At 34.0% G+C, this 24,609-nt stretch overlaps 2 protein-coding genes across 2 annotated transcripts in view; both read right to left on the bottom strand.

Moving 5' to 3' along the window:
* Nucleotides 1-63: 63 nt before the first annotated feature.
* Gnpat (dihydroxyacetone phosphate acyltransferase) lies at nucleotides 64-17,933 on the bottom strand. The gene is made up of 11 exons (XM_076126984.1): nucleotides 17,531-17,933; nucleotides 16,564-16,740; nucleotides 16,213-16,342; nucleotides 14,518-14,721; nucleotides 13,917-14,068; nucleotides 6,257-6,749; nucleotides 4,188-4,325; nucleotides 3,800-3,879; nucleotides 3,474-3,635; nucleotides 3,018-3,166; nucleotides 64-2,663 (listed from the first exon to the last, which is right to left on the bottom strand). The coding sequence occupies exons 1-11, from the start codon at nucleotides 17,711-17,713 to the stop codon at nucleotides 2,519-2,521; spliced, it is 2,013 nt and encodes a 670-aa protein (XP_075983099.1). The 5' UTR covers nucleotides 17,714-17,933; the 3' UTR covers nucleotides 64-2,518.
* An 884-nt stretch (nucleotides 17,934-18,817) lies between these two features.
* amon (prohormone processing protease amontillado) overlaps nucleotides 18,818-24,609 on the bottom strand; it is a 91,607-nt gene continuing 85,815 nt past the window's right edge. Inside the window, exons 10-14 of the mRNA XM_076126713.1 lie at nucleotides 23,911-23,986; nucleotides 22,597-22,754; nucleotides 21,882-22,046; nucleotides 21,489-21,606; nucleotides 18,818-21,097 (exon numbers count right to left, since the gene is read on the bottom strand). Coding sequence (XP_075982828.1) covers nucleotides 20,927-21,097; nucleotides 21,489-21,606; nucleotides 21,882-22,046; nucleotides 22,597-22,754; nucleotides 23,911-23,986 — 688 coding nt within the window. The 3' untranslated portion in view covers nucleotides 18,818-20,926. The remainder of the gene's footprint in view (nucleotides 21,098-21,488; nucleotides 21,607-21,881; nucleotides 22,047-22,596; nucleotides 22,755-23,910; nucleotides 23,987-24,609) is intronic.

The following is a 24,609-nucleotide window of genomic DNA, read 5'->3' on the forward strand; positions in this document are numbered from 1 at the left end:
TTAGTCGGCAACTTGCGGTACAATATTTTAATATGTCGCCGCCACTTACCACTTTGCAACGAGAAACAACATTAGTTGGTGGCTATGGTTTAAATATTATGTGTTATTTGTATTGAATATATTATATTAATTATTCACCATTACTGACTTCTTGAAGTCGAGCCAGTCTGACTTAACCTATTGTTTCTTGCGATCTAAATTTACTGCAAGCTTATTACAGACACACTATGAAGTATAACAAGAAAAAAAATGTCAGATGTTCCAGAGTTTATTTCAAACTTAACATTATAACAATACTTCACTCTCGCTATCACAAATTCACAAACAGAATACATTAAAACACATATAAATACTGACGTATAAATACAAAATATTGCAGCTCATAATTAAGTAAAATTAACTTAACAATTTAACTAAGAAACTAACAACGATTAAAAATGCATGAGCATTACATATGCAGGAATTAAGCCACCTGTCTATTGACACGGAGCGAAACTGCGGTGCGTAGAAACTGAGAAATATTAACCAATAGTGTCAAAACCTCCCTACTCTTTAGTGGTACAATCTAATGGGTTACAACCCTTCCTGCGGCGCACCCTAGAAGTAGCTAGGTTCGGTAACGCAGAACCTAGGCTGTCTAATCCTATCACCACAATAGTATTGGAAACATTCCTTCGTTTCTCCGCACCCTCTCTCCGCGACAATAGGCGAGCAGGCTCATGGCCTTATACTTTAGGATTTAAGTGCTTTTTCTGTCTTACGAAATCGGTTGGTTTAATTAGAAAAGCACTCAGAAATAGCAATGGAAATTCGAATGAAACAGGAATTCCCGTACCAAAATAAATATAAATTTATTTAACAGCTTACTTTTGCTAATTTTTTGTAGCTTCAAATAATTATTTGAATAATCTACGTAATTCTTTCTGAAATATATAGAAAAAATTTAAAACTTAACAAAACAATAGATATATTTACATACAATACTGGCTGGAAATAGTTTTAAATGTGAAATATTTTTGCGATAATACGTTGAATGAAAAAATAAAATGCCATTAACAACTTTTGGAAGAATACATTATATGGAAGTAATGAGTAAAAATACCATTATGTTGGAATGGCGTTTCACACTAAGACTTAATATTAGTTTGTGGTTAACATTGTTTAATAAGGGCTGGCGTCCTCAACATCAGATAACTATAATTAATTATGATTTTGACCTAAAATGGATACATGTCGACGAATTGTAGACGGTGACTATGAAGGCAGCAAACAACAGCTTTTCCGAAACGTTCGTGGATTAAAATTATTAAAACGATTTGAAATACTTCACAAGCGTGATGTTTGCTATTTGCAGACCTATAAAGGCTACACCTTTTATATGAGGCCGCCGACATCAATGAGGTTGGTGACAAGTTAGGTGCGTAGATGCCGAGATGCAGAAAATTATGTCAAGATCATCCGAAATATTCTTTAATTAGTTATCAAAAGATGACAATATCAGCCCTAAGTATTATTTACCATGGCAACTATATATAATATTTCTAATCTAACAAGCGAATATAAGTTATGACTAATGTTGAATGGAATTGGCAATGTTATATCACAATGTAAATACAGTATACGATTACAAACTAGCTAAGTATCTACAGGTACGATTACTATGAAACAACCCACAATTAATACTAAATATTGGAAAATACAGATATACCTATTAAAGAGCTTTCGACTGAAATTAGTCTTGGTTATCCTGTTTTTTATTTACTCCGTGATCTATTCCTCATGTTGTCTCATAAGTATATTATATATTAATCATACGTAGATAATTGTTTTTTAATAATTAAATAACCAAATGTAGTGTTACCACAAAATGCTGAGACACAAACAACCACAGTAAGTAAAATATTTTTTTCTACAAATTCAACTGTTTTTTTACAATGAAATGCATACTGAACTCACATCTTTTCAACTACATATACATAAAACCTCGACCATACCGCGCTGAGGATTTTAATCCATTTCTTGCCCAAATATATAAGAAACCTTTACTCCTTGATGTACACAAGGTGATTTCAATCTTATTCTATAAACAAGTATTTTGATCATAATGAAAATGGACTATTACTTACATTCAATGACAATCAATATGACATTATATTTCAGAAATAAATGAAATAAACCCGTAATATAACAAGAAAAATGCATTCAATTATTCTGATACAAAATAATACCAAATACATACAGACAAATCATAATTCTATATACAAGTTAATCTTCTATTTATTTCTTGACATGGCAACCTTTATAGGTCTATCGGAGATATGTTATTGGGATCAGCCACTAAACTAACGGTTAAATTATACTGTAAATACTGGTAACTGTAACCACAAATCACACAATTTCATACATCATCATACATTTGTTATTTCGCTATTTTACTGAGCAAGCCGTCACATCACATATTTGTTTCTAAGCACTTCCACTAGTTATTTAAGGTAACGTAAGGTATTTCTATAACTATTTACAGCCTAGACAAAGCTTTATGGTCTAGAACCACAGTGTTACTGCTACCGAAGTCGACAGTAAACTGCGGTATAATTGTGTTGACTAGGTTTTCACATTCCGCCATTACGTTTTGCACTACTTCATAGGTTATGTCTTGTTCACTGAAACAAAGAATGAGAATTTAAAACATTATTTTATAACAAAATATACAAGAATATATTTTCACTTTGAATAATAGAAACGCTTAAATATTTTCCTCATGAGCTCTTATTTTTATGACATTCAAAAACAACGTATACGGACGTGTGCGTGTACGTTTGTGTACGTTACTGTAGTTGATCGTACTCATTAATATAATTTATGTCATATTTCATTTATATAATTGAAAGAGGAACTATTGACCGATTTGTTTTATGTATATGTTAAGCTGGAGTTTAGGGGAAACCTTTGTCCAACAATATGGTAACAAGGTCGAAAAATATGTTAAGCTGTGTAGAAATAGATAATTTGCTTACGTTTTGAGTTTTCGTAAAGCGCCGGCGGCTACAAGTCCTTGCAGACAATTGTTAGTACTCTCCAGACTGAGACAGTATGGGTGACAGTGGTCTGACTCCACGCGTTGTTGGACAAGCTTTAGAGCTTCTTTGTGAGCCACGCTTGAGTGCTGGAATAAGAGCAAAACTTAAAATAAAATATACGATTAAAAATCCTAGTTATATCGTGTTAGGTATAGTTAGCTACCTATTTTAAACATGCTTTGCATTTATAACACTGTCAATTTCCTATCTACACAAAAAATATGAAATCTATAATCACTCGTAAAGTTGTCTAAATGCTAGTTGTCAAACTTCATAAAGGTTACCATATCAAAAATGCATCGCAAAATAAGCTTACATTGTAATTTCAAGAACAAGGGGAGGAAGGAACAAGAGTTAATTGCTAAAATTATATAAATTAAAACCAGTAAGTACCTGTGTAGTAACATTGATGCACTTAAGCAGCGTGGTGAGTGCGGGCCACACGGACCACTTGAGCAAGTACTGCAGTTTAGTATCCGCGCCGAGACAGTACATCTCACCAGAGTGAGATAGCACATTGTTTTGTATGCAGTACTCCAGGGATTTGTTGAATGTCTGCAATTTAAATAAGGTTCGTTATAATCTGTTAAAATATATCATGCTTTAACGTACAGATTAAAACAAGCGCTTGAATAAATGTGGGCTCTTAAAAAAATATCACATTCCTTGGTTTTAAATTTAAAAACTATTATAATAACTGTTAAATAGATTGTACTCACTTCAACTTCTGTGCTTTCTAAGTGGAAGAATTCATGGCTAAGCAGTTTTCTTGCACGATGATAGTCCGCTTGCAATTTCGCTGTAATGTTACAATAGAAAATTATATACATTTTTATTTTACAAGCCCAAAGGGTAACGTGAATTCATTTCACATTATTGTATTTTTTTTTAAAGCCTACTCCACACGCCCCAAGAATTGCTCTTGTATTCTGTTACGAGAACTTTTACAATCATATAAACAACGGACACAAAGTACAACCAGACCCGAAACAACTATTAGTGGAATCGCACAAATAAATAATCATATTATTGCTAAGTGTAGACCTTAACCACTGCGCAACGGATGCATAGAAAAGAAAATATGTAGATATAAAAATAAATATATACCTTTATTAACTGGTTGTTTATGCACAATCAGGCACAATATCGCTGGCGGCACTAAGTAGTGCAGTATTGGGTTCACGTATAACTGCAACTGGATAATAGGTACTGCTACTACCATTGTTTGCGCTTCTAGTATGTGACCTGCGAACATTAACGATTAATTATTAACTTACAGGTATAACTAATGTTGGTAGTAGTAATGTTTTAGTGAGCCGATAATATGGAACGCATTATCAAGTATTATGATTTCAGACCTTAAATCATATATATCTAGCTTTATACAAATCTAAGACAATATAATGTCGGTGCACTTGGTAAAGATTATATGTATCATACATTCACATTTTAAGAACTTTTTAGGATGTAAAATCTATTATTTTTAACAAGTAAAAAGTAACTGTAAGTCTTATGACGTAACACACGAGTATCATAAAAAATGACATAATCCTGTATATTTCTGCAAATGTAATCTATTACGGAAGCAATGAATTGTTCATAGTGACGTATGTTTTGTTTGCTTGGGTCTACGTTATCAATGGATATCGAATGTTTTTGATTATAGATAGATCATATCTTATCACTAGATTATTGTTATTGATATTTGAACCTATTACATATATCTGACTGGCTGGCAGACTGGTCCTGGGTTCAGTGTCGGTATAAGGATTTTGGAATTTTCTCAGTAGCTAGAAGTTTTTAAATTAACATGTAAATTAATTGATTAAATAGTCAAATTAATTCATACTAAAAATAAGGTCTTTTGTTTCCTAGATAATGAGTACCTATTCATTCAATGAAAATAAACGATTTTCTATGTAAAGTTATGCAATTGAATCGTATCATGAGGTGAAGGTAACTCATACGCCTATACTTCCTGAACACACGTATATCTATTGAATATTTTCATCGAATTTATAATTGCTGAAGACAATTGTCATGCTGACTTTTCAAAAAGTTTTTTTATAGAAATCATGATAAATGAATCGTTTTGTCGAAAGTTACTCAATACTTCTTGTTCGGTTTGTCTCTTTCAGTCTTCTTACGGTTAAGATGATTGGGTCCAATTAGCGAGCTAAAACTACAAGGTTTTTTTATATAGGCGGTACATTAACAATTCCTTATAATAGTAAACATATATATATTCGCTTAGCCTTTGTTCCAAACTATGTTGGAGTCGGCTTCCAGTCTCACCGGATGCAGCTGGATACCAGTGTTTTACATGGAGCGACTGCCTATCTGACCTCCACAACCCAGTTACTTAGGTATTAACACGATACCCTTCGGTAAGACTGGTTGTCAGACTTTCAAGCTTCTGACTACTGTTAACGACTGTCAAAGATCTTCGAAAATGACAGCCGGGACCCACAATTTAACGTGCCTTCCGAAACACGGAGGAACTCGACATGTATAAGATGGTCACCCATCCACGGAACAACCTCGGCGAGCGTAGCTTAACCTCAGAGATCGATCCGTGCGGCTGTTGTAAACTAAGCCACGAGCTCCTCTATCCTATAATAGTAAACATGCAGCGGGGAAATTGAAAAGTAATGCCGTATGTTAGTCACACGTAATGACTGTTCTAAGCAATACCTACCGATTGAGCAATACATAGAAAACTATTGACACTTAAATGATTAATTTTGACATTTAATTAATAGGGTGTGTTTTATTGCTAACTGTACCAAACAACTTTGTTTTGTTATGACGTCTAAAATGTGTTAATTACGACTGTCTAAGTAAGGCGTGACTGATATTTAAAACAATTTGCATATTAATTCGGTCAAGGCCGTATAATTCTATGTTTTGATATCGTAGTGCGTAAGAGAATATTCGCATATTTATTAGAATATGGTTAATAATGTATATTTGAGAAAAATAGCATGGTCTTATAAACAGATAAATCACGAGTAGCTTTCAATTTAGCATCAAGATAGTTATTTTTGTTCCAAAACCCAGCTCAAGAACAAACAGAAGACCTAGTTACAAATAACATTTCGTCCTTAATTTGAAATATCAATTAAACTACATAAAATACCTACAGAACGGTAAGTAAATATTCAATAGAAACTTACCTTTCATCTTCTTCTTGACATCGCCAGACAAATCCATCAGCACTCCAGACACCAATCGTAACCGTCTCTCCTTATCCAGTCTCATCATCTTCCCATGAACCACCAGGATCCTTTCCACACTACTCTTTACATCGTTCTCAAACACCGACGCTCCTAGATTCCTTAACACTGTCACCATCCATTCAACCTCGAGCAGAACATTCTCGTAATCTAACAACTCGTTCTTTATCACACTCTGCATTAGAACTAAAGACAGAAGATTAGATATCGTAGCGACTGTACTCTTCTGTTGCAGAGTAATTACATAGTCGGCAATAGATTGCACTTGTTTGAACTGTTCTGGTGTAAGTTGCTGCAAGTCTACAGGTTTGAGCGTTTCTCTGGAATGTTCCGTGTTGTTCTTAAGGAACTCTTTGACTGAGAATGGAGTGCCCAGGTTGATGTAGATGCTGCCGAAGTGGTCGTTTAGACTGTGCAGCGCTTTTAGTAAACCCTGAAAGGAAATTGAGAGTTTAAGCTAGATTGAAAAAAAAATGTCGTAGGTAGGTTATTATATCCATTAAAATAAGGAAGATAACTATAATTTTGTAAACTAAAGACGCTCAGAGCCAACCGCGATTATAGATTTGTAAATTACGAGCAGGGTAAGCAACCCTTTGGCGGACATTCGATAGCTCGGTGGCTTTGGAAGGCACATGCAACGCCTAAAATATAAAGATCTGTTATACGCCATGTTGAAAACCTACGGGCGGCTTGAAAAACAAAAGACAAAATCACCTACATGCATAAAAATTTCTTTAAATCTTTAAAGTTACTTATCAAGGCGAGTTCAATAGAATATTATAAAAATCATACGTGATTTATAACAATAGCTATTAGCAATGAATATCGTAGTAAATATGCTCAGCTCTAGTGTAAATATTAGTGCAGGCATCGTACGTGTGAGGTTGAAGATCACGCCACGGGAAATATGACTCCACTGTGCGTAAACACGTGGCTTATTCTAATGGAAACTAAGCGTAAAGGCCGTATATTCATGAGTGTTATGTAACTACTTAGATGAATTCTTAACCGGTGGGTTTTATAGTTAAACTGATTTACGAGAGTATGAAACTAGGTAGGTTTAAAAGATTTTACAAAAATAAATGACGAAAATAGCCAGTGCAATTGCTACTCCGTTAAATGAAGTTTGAAATTAACTTGATTAACAAATTATTTGAGGGGTGATTTGAGGGGGAAAGGCTCTTGCTCTGTAGTGGGACACTCAACAGGTTAATTAAGAAAAAATAAATGTTTTGGGCATATTATGTCCATGAAATGTTAGGGATAAGTTGTTCAGGTATAATTACAATATCATCCAATTTCAACTTAATGTGTCTAATGTATTGTTCTATCTTTTGATGAGTCATGATGAGTAACATAACATTATCGCCTCTCAAAAGTTATCATTATTAGAATTTAGACTTTGAAACTCTTACGATATGAAGAAACTCACACAATTTCTTCTGCCTAATTCTTAAAAGAATTGCATCCGCATGGATACATGTTAGTTGATGTTACATAATAATAACTCGTTGTAAAATAATCGGTCATTATTTGATTACTAATATTAGCTGGTTGTTGTCATTCGCATTTACATGATAATAGCATGCATTAGATTGTATAAGACAGATAGTGGTATTAACACATACCGAAATACCTACATACACTTCGTTTCCAAGGGGGATAAACATATAATAAAGACTAGAGGTAAAAGGTATGTCCACAAAGGTGGTGCTGTTTTTATTATTTTTATTTACACTGATACATCTTATAATAAGTATCTCCTGTATTTGGACTGAGTTCTACCGACTGTAGGTCAAAGGTTTTTACTTTTGGAATGCTTTTACATATTCTGGTTATCCTTGTTACGCAACATATGGATTAGACAGGCTTTAGAAGATTAATATTTATGCGGGAAATAGGCATATGTTATTAATGAAATTGAGCATCAATAACTTGACTTCTGTAAAAAAACTTCGTAAACTTGACTTCATTTGAAAACTTAAATCCAGTACTACGGCTCATAAATATCATGACAAAGGCGTGATTAATTTTAATTTATTACGATGATACAAAAATGTGTGATATTTATCTCACTTCCTATTATACCATGACGCTAAACTTTTGCTCATTTGCGTATAATAGTGATTAACACATAATAAAATAAATTAAATCTGTAAGTGAACGGCCCTAAACAGCAAAATTTTTCTGACTAATATTTTTTTTTTCTTCATTCCTATAACTGTTTATTTGATAGTGGCTTAAATCTCAGGAACTATAAATACTTATTTTGATAATTTTGTTATGTAAGCTATTTTTCAACGATACATTTTAATAAGACAATCACGTCCTATTTATTTCCTAATATTGAGAGATAGAAAATCCTAATATTGTGCAAAAATAACGATAAATATTAAAACAAGCTAGATTTAACATAAATCTGTAGTCTCCTTGACTGTTTCTGTGGAGGTAAACACGCAATGAATCAAGGTCCACAATGTCAAATATTGACGGCTAGCAGAAACAACGTCGCAAATACTATTATCAAATTATCATACTACTTATTGATGGACAAAGTCTAATAATTGTGTAATCTATCGACAGATATGTTGTTCCGAACCTACGATAAAATTATATGACTAATCTTACTGTCTTTTTGTTTAAGCTGAGATTTTTTCGTTAGGTACTTGTTCAGAATTTTATACAGTTAGATAGCCTAAAATATATTTCTGTGTTACACTCCGTTACACTCTTGAGGGAAGGTAATAGACTAACCCCCGGTTTCTGAGTACATTTAGCGGTAGTATATCTATTCAATAACGTTCTTTTTATATGAGTTTTGACGCTACTGAACAGATAAACTACCGTTAAATGTGCCTCAGAAACCGGGGGTTACACGGCTTACACCGCACAACAAGTAGAGGGAGCGTATCATACACTATACAGAAAACAGAAGACGTCTGCTTTCTACAAAGCATATAGTAGGCAATCACCAAAATAGGAGTGAAAATAGGTACTAAACATAGCTATTAATTTTTTATATATAATGTAGCTGCGAATGTTAGCTAGTGTGATAATACGACACAAAATCGAAATCAAAAATATGGTAATAAAAAGTCACCTTCGATTTCTCTCAAAACCAAAATTTTAATTAGCCGTGGTATAACTGGATTGTGCACCGGAACTTTTATATTAATAAAAACGATATTTTTGTACAAGGATTTTTTAAATCGTTTCACACAAAAATGGGAAACTGCAGCCGTGAGTAAAAAGCAGTTATAATTTGTTTAATATGTATTTGATTGGTTTTCTGAATTTGGTTGTAGAACTGCCGTAAATAATTTTAATTAACTACAATTAAAATTATTTACGGCAGTATTTCAATGTTAAGGGTATTGGACTCTCATTTCTGAAGGTACCAATCTTAAAAAAAAACAATATCGTACTCAATCTCAAATGGGTAGTTGAATGGGTTAACGAAAAATTATTAAACTTGTACTCGTAAAATGTTCATCTTTAATGTAATGTAGAAATTGTAAAGAATACAGACTAAAGCATTTTATTAGGCACTAATTTGATACCAACGAAAATACGAAACTGTGACGTCACTACACCGTATTTCTGTACTATAACGAGTTTTTGACATATTGATTTGGCTGGTAGGCAAGTACCCAATTGATTGTAGTTATTTTGTGATCTAGATAATTAAAGCATGTAAAACGTAGGTGTGAATGAAAATGGGTAATCGTAATACTGACTAATACTAGTGATTGCCTAATAAACTTCATTATACAACAGACAGAGGTGTGTCGGTTGACAACCGGAATTATTTGGGTCGAAACACGCCCGAGAACGTAACTATTACCTTGAAATGTGCGTAAAAATATATGCCGTATTAGATTATGCTCGAATTATAGGTGCAGAAATAACATTTTTTTTGTGGGATTGTAACAAAGATGTGAACTAAATAAATGTTAAGAATTTTGTATTATCAAAGTAAGTATTAAAATATTATGTGTATTAGGTATATTGTACTAGTTTCCGTTCGCGACTTCGTTCGCATGAATAGATTTCCCGTGGAACAGTATCCTATGTGCGAATGTAAGTTCCTTTCAGTAGTTTTACTCTATATTTAGTTTAGTAATAGGTATCCATCCATCCTAACAAACTTTCGCATTTATAATATAAGTGGGTTCATAATAATATCGTAGGACACGAAACGAGTGGTTATCAGATAGAGTGATAATATGTATAATATCTATATAAAAGTAATAAGTGAGAATTGTTATCGTTTACTGATCTCCGGTCAAGGTGTCGATGCAGGCGACTTGATTGCCTTCATGTGAGGTGAATCCACTCGTTTGAAGGCTTTCGTATAGATACATAAACTTAGCTGTATTAAGTGTATTTGCAATACTTACGTAGTTTTTATTTAGATCTATTCATTTAATAAGATTCAGTGATTTTTATGGGTAGATATTTTATTTTATTTTATTTTTCTTTATTGACACACAAAACAAATTACAACCAAACAAAATACATTAATTATATCATATTGTTTCAACTCTGGGTTGCATTTCAAAATATGTGCGTACAATGAAAATAACATATAAACATCGAGATATGAATGTATGTAAGTACATAACCTAAGTGCCAACCAAATAATTGAAAGAGACTGTGTTTAAATAAACACAACCTCTTACAATCACCGGTATATTACATTAACATGCGTTATTTGTTGGTGGTAACATGGTTCAATCGGAAACATTAAGTCCAAACTGTGCTAATTAATTGGAATAGAGGATATCTTTCACACACCTTGCGAATGACGTAAAACTTGGGTTGAAAATATCCACTTGTTGATTATTTATTGCCATGTCATTATATTGTCTAGCCATCCTTACCATAGGGTTATAATATGAAATATTATTTTTGTGTATTTGCAATGCAAACAGATGAACGCGGTTTGACCTACGTTCGCTATATTTAATATTAAAAGAGATACACGAAAGTAGTGCGGTACAGTCGATTAAGGAATGTAATATTTTATAGAAATAAACAAAATCAAAGTATTCACGACGGATTTCCAAAGATTGAACCCCAAACTTCGCGAGCCGTTGCGTGTAATCAGGATACGGGCGACCTAGATGCTGACGATAATATAAAATTCTGAGGAATCTTCTCTGAACACGCTCTATGTCATTAATGTGTACCTTGTAGTATGGAGACCAAATAGGGGAACCGTATTCGAGAATACTCCTTACTAATGCGTAATAAGGACAGAGCACACTGCGAGATTTCCTAAATTCTTTAGTTGAACGTAAGACAAAGCCAAGCATTTGGTTTGCCTTTGTAAATACATGCTGATAATGAGGTCTAAAAGAAAGCTTGTCATCAAACCAGATGCCCAGGTCCTTGGCAACAGTTGATCTGTTGAGCACCTGTCCGCCTATAGTATAGATGTTAGTAATTTTATTACGTTTATTTGAAAACGAAATAACAAAACATTTATTGATATTTAAGAACATTCTGTTTCTTTTACACCAATCGGATACAGCACATAGGTCTTGTTGTAGTTTCTGACAGTCGTCAAGAGATGTAACGTTGGTGAAAATTTTCAAATCGTCAGCATACATAAGACAATCGCAGTGCAGACGCTCGACCAGGTCGTTTATAAATATTATAAAGAAAAGGGGGCCTAAGTGGGACCCCTGTGGTACCCCAGAAAAAACTTCAATAGGTGCCGAAAGGTATCCCTTTAAAGCAACCAATTGACTTCGGTTACTTAAATAGGAACATATCCAACGAAGTAAGTTACCCTGAATTCCGTACGAGGCAAGTTTTTTACAGAGCAGGTTATGGCTGACTTTATCGAAGGCCTTTGAAAAGTCAGTGTAGACGGCATCTACTTGACCTCTTGTCGCAAAGCTTTTACAAAGGATGTTCTTGTATACTAATAAGTTAGTTACGGTGGATCTGTTTTTTACAAATCCGTGTTGTTTATCTGATAAAAAGGGCTTAACATGGTTGTACAGATAATTAAAAATCAGTGATTCAAACAACTTAGCGAAACAGCATAATATACTTATTGGCCGGTAATTTTCATATGATATATAGATATGGCTTGATAAAATGCAATGGAAGGAATCTTTGATTGCTTTAAAATGCAACACGAATATTCGCTTAGAACAATGACTCAAGAAAATAAAGATTTCTTGTTTTTCTTGAGGGCATGCAAAGTCCCCAATGCGAGTCCAAACCTCAAGGTCTAACTCCTCCCTCCTTCGGGAGGAGATCTTGCCCAGCAAAGAGAAAGTCATGGGTTAAAAAAATAGTGATTTTCACTCTTCCGGAAGAAGAAAAAGGAGAATCATAAAATTATGAATACATACACGACATGGTGTCTAGTAATTTCTTTAACTCCACGCCTTATATGTTGCTGATCATTATGTAATCCTCATTTGTTAACACCAAGTGGACTAAAAATGCGGTTCAACCGGAACAAACAAGCTAATTTTGAAAGAAAGAAAGTTGCTTGTTGCATATTCAATTCGTTAAGACGAAGACGAATTTAGAAGGCTTTAGAGCCCAATATCAAATGTATTTACGAGGATAAGTTCTCTAAATTATTCCTTAGATTCAATTATCCGATGATAAAAATCGGCTCCTGACAAATGAACCACATACAAAACGTCAGATATGCCACCTGATTCTGTGAATCTTAAAATTCTGTTTGTAAATACTTTTACAAACACATTTAAAATTGTAAGACGCACATTTTAGTAAATATGAAACTTCCGTAATTCATTTGTATTTTCTTCACAAAAAAAAATTATGAATCGCCAACCAAAAATATAGTCATTATAAGTACATCCGTACAAACGTAATCCCACTAAACTATTAGTTGTCTTAGAAGTTCAAAGGTTATTACTATTATTATCAGTAGAAGATACGTGTTAAACTTAGATATGAAGGCGTTGTCCGCTTTATAGCGTAATATGTAATATTATTGATATAAAGGAAAGCCCTCAACTATTTACGTGCGATAACATCGATTATACAACGGCCTAGTATTAGTATTAACTGATTAGTTGTTATAAAATATATGATTACTTTATGACTGTTTATGAATATACTAGGTTTTTGCCAGCGGCTTTGCTCGCGTGGGATTTCGCCAACTTTTTGGAGGAATTTCCAAAAATCCTCTCTTGGCGCTCCTCTACATTGCGTAAGGAATCCCCGTACCTGTGCGTTGTTTATCAGCCAATCACTTAGTAACGGATAAACGCTTTTTGAACTCGCGTGACTACATATTTATGGCACACTTAAATTCCATTCAAATGGGTAAATACGAACCCTCTTTAACATCAATCATTTAAAATGCTTCTAATAACAGACGTACATGTCATTTCGTCAAACTAAGGCCTAAACTTTAAAAACTTTCTTACCCATTGTTATCTACAAGTTTTTCCGACCTTTTCTACTACTATCCGAACTATTGTGTTAAAAAACTTAGTAAGGGTAGCAAGTATCTAATGTTCTTTTGTTGCTATCCACTTCCACGGGAAAAATATGTAATTGTAAGTATAAATAGGCCAGTAGGTATAATATAACATACCCCAGTAGATTCCTTCGGCTTAGGCACTCCGAGGTGTTCATAGGCGAAGAGCGAGTGTTCCATAAGACGATCGTAGCTGATGTTGAGCGGTACTATCGTGATATCTGTCACTTCGTGTGCGAATAACGGCACTAGGCTCATTGATAACATTCCTGGAAGAAACAGTCTTGTTATATGGAGATACTAGGTGTTTTGAAAGGCATTTGAGACTGTATGACAATAGATGTATAGATGTGAATGCGGCATGGAGAAACTTGTAAGGATCATAGCGAGCGGCGTTCTCTGCCTACCTCTAGAAGAAAAATGCGTTTTTTTATGTATGTATATCATTGTATGTATTTGAGGCTTTTAGGGGGGCTTATAAGTAAAACCAGTCTACAGTTATTAGTAATGATACAATTTACTATCAAAATTAGGAGCAATCAAAACACGATAAATGAAATAATATTTTACAGGAACCACAACGCGTTTAAAACTATTTTGGAACGAGTTGTGTGAAGTTGTCAGGTGTGCTAATCTGAAAACTATTTTTGGACTGCAAATCACCTAACAAAAACTACATACATTACACTCATACAAATAGCTCTAATCTAACACTCACCGTATTTAGGCGGCATACTCTTATTGCTCCTACTCCTAGTGCCCTCTAGGAAGAACTCGACGGGCGCGCAGTGCTTCGCCACGACAGTTCGCACGTACTGCTTCAACGTGGCCGCGTACAACGGGTCGCCGACCAGCGTGCGACGGATGTAAAACGCGCACGTCTCACGCATACGACGGCCCATTACCGCCATTGAGTAGAAATCTGTTTATTAATAAAAAAAATGGAATTAATATATTGTGTCGTTTCCTGGGTTTGTTTTGAAAGGATAGCGTAGTCTTATTTAATTACCACAGGGAAGCATAGCAACGCCATCTCGGCTGAACAGAAACGCGAAAATTAAGAATTGAATAGCATAGATTTTTAATATGAATGGTTCCTATTTATTGGTACGCAGCATACTAGGCACGGTTACCTCGACTAGTTGATATTACTTTTGCATAACGAAAAACGCAATAATCTGTTCCCTTAAACGAATATTTAGTTTGGTAATTGCCAATACCAGACCGAACTTTTAAAATAGGCTTAATGAGCAGGTCGCATCGTAATTAATAGGCTCACTGACGAAGAATTTATAATACGCGAAATCTTTAATACCACACAAAGTATGTGTCTAATAAGTGTATTTACTTACTTTGTAAATGTAAATAGTGGACAATGTTACGACGACACGACAAGGTAATAATTTGAACAAACAATGAACTCGTTTATGTTGACTGAACACACAAAGGTAGATGTGAAAATATCATCTGATTTAATAGTTATTTACATATTACTACTGTGCAAAGTCTTCGATGCAGACTTGTTGGAGTCAGGATTTAACTCCTCTCTCACCTTGAGAGAGGATATCCCTGCACAGCAGTGGGATAGTAATCTATACTAATATCATAAAGCTGAAGAGTTTGTTTGTTTGAACGCGCTAATCTCAGGAACTATTGGTCCGATTCGAAAAATTCTTTCAGTGTTAGATAGCCCATTTATCGAGGGAGGCTAGAGGCTATATATCATCACGCTACGACCAATAGGAGCAAAGTGCCGGTAAAAAATGTTACAAAAACGGGGAAAATTTTGTGACGCAAGCGAAATTGGCAGCAAGGTCAGCTAGTAGAATATATTAATTGTATCTTACTGTAACTTATACTGACAGGATAAAACATTTATGGTATCTATATTTTATAAAATTAGAAATAATTAGTGATAAGCTGATTACTGTCAGATTTTCCGTAAACAGTACATAACTGCGTGTGTCGTCAGGATTCTGTTTACTTTGCAGTTAATAATAAGTAAGTGAATCTATAGTTCGAGCATGAGGTATATGTTGACAAGGTATTGAGGTACATTCCTGAATGGAACAAAGTACTACGGGTATTTTCTAATTAGAATGTTCTGAATACGGCGTAAAGTTTGGCTGCGTGACCGTTACACAGCGACAAGCTCGACGTTTAATACATACTAACTTTAAGCCCAGTTTCCATCGCTTTTTAACTTCGTTAAACTCGCAAGTGCAATTACATTTTGGTGGAAATATAAGTATGCAGTTTGTGCTTGCGAGTTTAACGATGTCATTCATGGGTCCGTTCCTCTTGCGATGGCAACCAGGCTTTAAAATTATGAAACAGGGGTGTGATTCATGCCTAAACCATCAGGTGTAATATATAATAAAGTACTTTAAACTGTAAACTGTGTGTAACATACCCATGCCGGCAGCCACAGCAGGAAAGTCAATGTCATAGTGATAACACAGATACGTCATCAGACAGAAGTCCGCGTAACTCCTGTGCGTCGGCAGGAACAGTACCGGATTCTTTCCCATTGTTGATTTAAGCTACAAACAAACATACAAGAATTTTCGACAATTGGAAATTCAAGGCTCATTATGTAGCCAGAATATTCAAGTTTTGCTCTTACTCCGTTACTCAAATACAAAGGACATTTAATTTTCTCACATGCTAATTCATGACATTGTAGAAAGCAGACAAATTTTTCATACAAAATTCAATTAAATGGGAAGCCTACAAACAATACTTTTTAATAAAATATTCTTACATTTAAAATAGCCGCTTCATTAACAAATAATTTGATCTTCATCATGAAGGATATCTTGAGGAAGATCACTCCCATCCATCTAATCACGTGTATCTTCTTATCCAAGCCCATTTCTTCTAGAAAGTTCTGCACTTCTAGGTGCAGCTTTGCTTTGCTTTGGCCTGTTCTTGAACATTCCTGTAATATAAAAGCAAGTTAAAAAGGGTTACCTATGGTTTAGAAATGGTACTACTTAGATTGTCTGTTTGTGTCTTGGCATGCCTATGTAATAAACTTTGGATGTTTAATACAAATATTTAAATAAAATTATTTGTGGAGAATGAAGTTCCTTGTTCACGTCACTGTTTGAATACATAAAAATAAATTCAGATTCAGCTTGTAGTAGTAGACAGTTTGTCTATGTGTTTGTTTATACACAAGGTCTATTTGTAAACATTTAATTGAGTATAATAAATATGAGTATAGAATATCTAACATTGTTCTGTGCTCAAGGGCAGTAAAGTCCAATTCACCATTAAGGCATGTGAAACTTTGGAGAACAGGTAATAGCTGATGATGTAGACGAAGACTTAATCTAGCTATTTTGTACAGTTTTACAACACATTAATATTATGAAATGTTGTCTATTTGTGGGGTTTGACAACATTTCATTCAGCTAATAAGCATGGTATGTATTTTTCCCGTCAGTCTTATTAGAATAGCTATATTTTATGACATTTGATTCTAATCAAATAAGCATTAATGGGTAGGTAGGTTGGTAAGGATTATGGTATGGTTTATGTATGTTAAGTCATCAATTTGAATTGTATGATATAAAGTTATCTCACTTTATAAAGAGCATCAAATTATAACGTGATTAGACTCCAACCTAAATGTAACAGGCTCCTTATCTAATAAAAGGCACTTTAAAAAATTAGGTCATTTGTTTATAGTGCTTCTAATCTTTATGGCGCGAAATTATACTTACTGCTTCTATGATAGCGTCCAAGTAAGTTGAATTAGCAGTAATATCCTTCAAGTCCTGTGGTGAACAGTATCTGTCCAAGATCTGCGTCCTCTGTGGACGCCAATTCCGAGACATAAAACTAAATATCCCCGACTGCGTCCGCCTCGGCTCCAAAATATCAACAAAATTAACTTGTTCACACATTTTTCACGATTTTTTAGTCAAATATTGCACAAATTATTAGCACATTACACTATGGCACTGTATGGACGATCTCTTAAACTATCATGTCGCAGAGATTGAGATTTTTAGTACATTACACAGGATCACTCACATTTGAATAATTATATTAAGTTTTATTTAATTTAAGTTAATTTTGGAGATATTAATGCACCCATCCGACTCGAATGTGTCACAAATACTGACAGACAAGACATTTGACAAGTCGAACGACATTGTGATGTGATGTCAAAGTGACATCGTTCAAGTTGACATCTAAAGTATTCCAACGCTTGTTGCAAGAAATAAACGCGAGGCTTTATTAATAATGGCTAATATCCCGCCTTATTCGGAAATAATAAATCGGATCGTTATAATTTTTTCAGAATTAATATACAATACCCGTTACACACCTTGTCTTGAATGAAATCAAAAATTATGGAATTTTCAGGATGGTTTGATATTAGTTAGGTACTACTACAGCATGGCATTAGTTTCGACTTACCTATTTTATTTTTTAGCTAGGTAGGTACTTACAGAAATTAGAAGAAGATACCGAGTTAAGGATTTTTGGTTCGAATTTCATCTAGCGTTGCTTGTATCTACCTATCTGGTTATTTACCAATTAATACGATGGTTGTTTAAGCAATCAGTAAGTTAGCTTAAGTTATTTATTGCAATATCCAGTCGAAGACAACTACTACAACAACTATGTTCTTGTTCTTTTGCCACGCTAACGTGCGATTGGCATGTATACTTTATATTTACCTACCTAGGTATATTTTTATCCCGGATACTTACCACAGTCACAGCCAGTTGGATAGATAAATAACTGAAGGTTATGTCGAAAAATCTCAACCTACCTACCTAAAACAACAGTGAATTAGGCACGGGATTCGAACCCAATCAAACTTTACTACGTGCATCGCTGCGTCACTAGCGTCACTCGGTTCAAAACTTTTGGTCAAAATAAAAACTGCAGGAAGGTAAATATTCTTTTGTAATTAAGTATATGCATCACTGCTTTCTTAAAGTATGAAATAGATTAGAAAAAAATGTGAGCGTCAAGTATGAACTACTAGGTACTTTCAAAGAGAAAACTGTTAAAGGGAAAGGATTATCAATTACAAAAACGTCATTTAATTCAAATACAACACCAAATCACATTATATTTTCTATAATAATAGTACATAATATATTTTTTCTTTATATGTTTTTTTATTTCTTAACCATTATCCTAACGACTTTGTAATAAACCTACTGTAATGCCCATATAACTATAAATGTAAAATACATAATGTAAGTTGGTTAATATGGAAGTGAAAAACGTTTGAAATTTTTATTTTAATAATAAATTTTATTCTTTAAGAAAATAGATGCAAAGAGGCTGTAATAAATAACCATTCAGTTTTAGTGGGCCCCAAAAGGAAGTTCTTTAATCATGTTGTCATATAAATAGCTTTATTTTATTATATCTTATTCGATAACGATAATTCTCTAATATATTCTTTGTAAATACTCTAACATACGCATCTTTCGATACAGTATTATTGAACAAAAATATTCAAATGAGCTTCATTTAGCTGGGTTAAATTAAGGCCATTTGAATTCAATTAAAAACTAACTAACTTAACAAACAAAAATTAAATTAACTGAAATTTAATACTCGTTCTCAATACATTTGAACTAAAAATATATAATTTATAGTAATAATAATAAAAGTTACGACATGATGATTACAAAGAAACAAAAATAATTGAGCCAATATTTATAATAATAAAATGAATGTTGTTTGAATATAAAAGTTAGCAATAAATCTTGTTCAACTTCGTCATTATAAAATAAATAGTTTATATTTGTGTATTTAAGTTCGGCACATTACGACGTTACCTGATATGTCCGTCTGTCTATGTAACTTCTAGATTTATATAGAAGATGAACAAAATTCATACAAAATAAATATGTTTCTATCTATTCTACGGCGACGTTGTTACAAAAATAATGTCATTTCAATTTTCAGTTTAGGAAAAATAAATTAAATATTCTATACTTTACACTTTTGATCGTTACTGTACTGTTGATTATATTTTTTTGGGTTAGGTACGTTCCGTTCCAACGTTTATTTAATTAGATACATTTAATTTAATATTCAGAGAAAATTATTAGAACCTGAAATAGATTTTTATAATGGTTCAAAACAAATTCATTCAAAACGAATTAATAATTTATAAAAATACAAGTTCAATCATAGACAAACAAGAAGATTTTATAACACAAGATGAAAGTATCTAATTCCAACACATAGTACAGTCAAAGACAAAATTGTTACCCGCTTTTTTCAAACTTGCAAAACAGTAATTACACCTTCGTTTCCTCTGACCACTAATAAAAATGGCGATATTAGCAAAAAATCGAGTAGAGAGAACGTTAGGAATCAATCCAACCAATTAATTCCCACTTTAGAAAATTATTTTGTCATTCAAAATAACCTATTTTATCGCCATTTTTACTCAGTTCACATTTAACAAACGGTAACAGCAATCTTTTACAATTTTAGAAATACTTTTGATGGCAGAAAATATAATTAAATCATCAATATACAGTGCTACTATGAAAATATTTCTATATTATTATGTGCAGTTACCGTTTACTAGGAAACAAAATCTAACAATCATTAGAAGGAGTCAACATTTGCCAATACCATGTATAAGGGTACAACAGTATTGCCAAACACTATATTTCCGGCAGACATAACATTCGCAATCGGCAACACTGGATATTAGAGCGAGAGATAAGATATAGAGAAGAGGATATTAGATATAAAAGCTTAGTATTTGGAAGTTACTCAGTTGATCATGTTATGCCTACATTTGTTGCTGCCAGGGTTCACTTTGCTGGTCACGGATACATGCCAAAGAAAGAAAAAACTTTGATTGGTGTACTTAATATTTCTTCTTCAGATTTCAGAAGATAAGAGACATAAATTATTTTTATAGTTAATTCTTAGCCTTGTCTGAAGATTTAGAAGGATATTTGTTAAACTTTAGACCACTATTTTATTTGTAGAGTATAAAAGAATGGAAGCAGAAAAATTAAATGATCAATAAAGGAGTATCGACTTCGTTTGCAACAAGTTCAGACTGAGAAGACACACAGAGTATCCGCGTCCAGCAAAGTGCACCGTGTTGTAGTGTGGGTCTAGTTGGTGGCGTTGTCCTCGTGCGCCTTCTTGACGACGGCGAGCTTGGAGTGCGGGTCCTGCGGCGTGAGCGCGGCGTAGGGCGCGGCGCGCGTGCCGTGCAGCACCAGCGACCAGCCGCGCACCCAGCCCGACCAGCCGCCCGGGCTCGCGCCGCCGTTGTAGCGCGCCTGCACCACATGACACACTTGTTAAAACTACACCGACTAAAACTACTCTGCCTCTTAAAAGAAGTATTAAATCCTAAGAAGACTATGCTTTTCAAGATAGGTCTTCTGATATTTTTTTGAAGAAAGAATATATCATAGAAAATGACTTATGATAATGACAATAGAGTGGTCCCGGTAACTTTTGTCGTATTTCTGCTTTACAATATTTTAATTAATGAATAAGTAAGATTTCTTGCTAAGGCCAAAAAGGTAAAAAAAATTAAAGCCATCAATAGATAAAAATTTCCTAAAAAGTTGAGAGTTGAGTTTTTCAATGAACTGAAGCTGATAGTCTACTTGTCTATATTTTATAGCTCAAATTGTATGGAATAGCCCTGTTAAGAGTAAGTACCTCCAAAGTCCATGTGCCCTGCGGATACTCTCCCCACGTGTGCGTGGTCATGAAGGGCCACTTGGTAAATCCGTCACGAGAGTCGTCGTCGTTAGCTCGCCTGCTCAGAATCATTGATCTGAAACATGATAAAACAATATAAAAGTTGAGGCCAAGTAGCGGTGATAGACAAGAAACTTTAACATTAATACTTGACCATCGGCAGGAGACGGAAAGGGATAATGACAAATACGTAAAGGAGTTGGACGAAGACTTTTGCCCAACCCATAAAAATAGAAACTAATAGCGTTGAAAAAATGGAAATAAATTGAAATAAACTATGCTGGGATCATATTTTAATAACTATGGAGACTTTGTTTTGGAATATCGACGATAGCTGAATAATGAACGTACTTCGTGCCCATGGGACTGGTGAGGAACAGCTCGAGGTCCCCGCGTCGGCTCGCGTTGGCGCTGACCACCGCCTGCACGTGCTCCAAGTACCGTACTTCACTGGGGGTGCCCGAGCACGCCGTCGTGTCGATCTTCAACGTCAGAGTACCGTCTATGGGGACTTCTCTAAAACCAAACAATAAAAAACAATTGAGGTTTAAAATACTTACAAGCAAAGTTACTATGTCTCATTGTTTTGGACTCTCGAACTTTCTTTGATTGATGGACAACAGTGTTAAAGTATTCTTGACGCCAGAAGGCCTTTGATGTGGTTTAACCAATGTTATCTTAATTTATTGACAACGGGGATCGTCTATTGAGTATTGACGCGCCCTTCTTAGAAGCATGTCGAGAATACGAAACGAAATACCAAGAATCTGTCACCCTTGTCAAATAGTTATTTCCATCAACTATTACATAGTTGTAAATACCTTTCTCTAAAGAAGTGGTTCCCAACCAGTGGTCCGTGGAAGCCAAAATATGGTCCGCTAATGATTTTAAAATTAAAAATTTTCTGGACTACTATTACACTTTATTTTTAAAATACTTACATAGTGGTCCCTGCTAATCAGAATAATATAAAAGTGGTCCCGGACTAAGAAAAGGTTGGGAACCCCTGCTCTAAAGTAAGAGTTTTTAATATAATATAATAATATAATATAATAGTTATACTTACGTATGAGTATTAACAGATCCAGCTTCGCAATGATACCGAGGTGGTACTGATCGCCAGTTGGCAGCCAGTGCTGTCATGGCGCCCGCGTCCAGAACACCGAAACCAAACAAATGATTGAACTCCAAGCCCACGCCGTTCATAGTCCAGTGGAACCGACCCTAAGATAGGATCAAACATTCTATAATTTAACATTGCTAAAGAACTTTTCGTCATAAACTGTTTTTAAATACGTAAAATTACAATGGTGTTATTAAAACCTAACCCTCTTATTTATAAACACTCTATAAACCTATTTTAGTTATGAAATTCTTTTTCATTTCGCTAAGGAGTGAAAGAAACAAAACACTTTATAAGCCTTTCATAACTTCATGTGTTTTTATGAATAAGAGGTAAAACTTTTGATCTTGTAGATATTTGTTTAATGTTCTAAAAATACATAGTTTTATAAATCGAAAGGAGAAAGAGTTAGCAAAAGATCTCTTCAGTTGTTTTATAAGAAGTTTTATAAATTCTAAGATTCTTGAAAAGTTTCAATAATGTTACAAAAGATCTGAGTAATTAATAATTCTGATGTTGAAAGATGATTCTGAAAGTTTTGATCTCGATATAATAAATGTCTAGACGAAAGTAAAGCCTATAACATATAACTGGCACAAAAATAATATACGTCTCAGTTCAATATATTTTCTTTGAAACAAATAAATAAATTTTGTGACTATTAATACGCACAACTATAAACAAAAGAAGTTAATAAACATTATTTTCGTGAACGGCTAAAAAAATAACGAAACTATTAGGTTATATCTTTCACACAATAAATGGGGTCAACCAGTCCGATCCCTTACTTGAAAAACAAATGAATTGGAAACAAATCCAGTAATGAAAGACTAAAGAACTTTCCGCCGGTTCATTTAGAGTTAGTAATTGAATTTTAATGATTTCGAATCGGAGAATAATCCCACACCTACGCGGAATTTAGACTCAATCACTAACTTGTTTCATTTTGTTCAAAAGATCATATTGTTCTTTTTAACAATGTCACTACGGCGTTATAGCGCTGGATAAATGAATTGTTTTAGAAACTTGGAAATGTGTTTAATTAATTTCAGACCAGGGTTTGTGTTACTAAAAGTATCAAGTTTGCAAAAGTAGATGTTGTAGGCATAGTGAAATTTTAGGTCTCTACAATCCACGCGGTTCTCAAGTTCGGGTGTAAAGTTATTTGTTTGTATATTTATTAAACCTAAAGTTTACGAAGCAACCTATATAAATTGGGTGAATTCTTAATACAATGTTTACATATTATTGTTTTACCTTAGCATCGTAGAGTGAGTTTCTCTTTGAAGTCAGCACCGTCAAATGTTGTATATCTCGCCACGTCAGGCTTGGGCTGGAATAGAATAATACTATATACGCAAGTATGCATGCTAGATTACACAGGTCACTTATGGTATTGGTTTTAGGTACTTATGTCTACTTTATTATACTTTCCTCTGAGTAACCACGAGCCAAATATAAATATGAACTCGCTTTACCACACGTAAAGTCATTTTTTTTTATTAAATAAGAATCACATCCTTATTGTCTCCTAAAAGTTAGTCTTAAATTTTTTCTAAGCTAATTTCCACCAAATAAAGCTATTTTTACTGTGTTAAATGAGACTACTTTACAAATAAAAACACGTGAGTGGATAGATTATACCGTGTGACGTACAAAACAGTCACTATAATGTGAAAAGCAGGCTTCTTTACCCCCTATAAAGTACGTCAGTACACCTAATCTATAGTAATCGTCCACTCAGGAGCTAAGCCGCGCTGGTAACGGTCGAACCACTTTGTAAGATAAACAGCTCAATACATTTACCTTTCTAGTCGCTGGACGAATGCCACTTTAATATGTATACAGCGATAAATTGTATTCACAAGACCTGTACGTGAAACCATATTATAAGGTAAATTCTATTAAAAGGAATAGTAAAGGACTTAATGCGGAAGTAAAAACGTACATATATTG

Source organism: Anticarsia gemmatalis, chromosome 19, assembly GCF_050436995.1.
Source record: "Anticarsia gemmatalis isolate Benzon Research Colony breed Stoneville strain chromosome 19, ilAntGemm2 primary, whole genome shotgun sequence".
In the NCBI taxonomy this organism is placed as follows: domain Eukaryota; kingdom Metazoa; phylum Arthropoda; class Insecta; order Lepidoptera; family Erebidae; genus Anticarsia; species Anticarsia gemmatalis.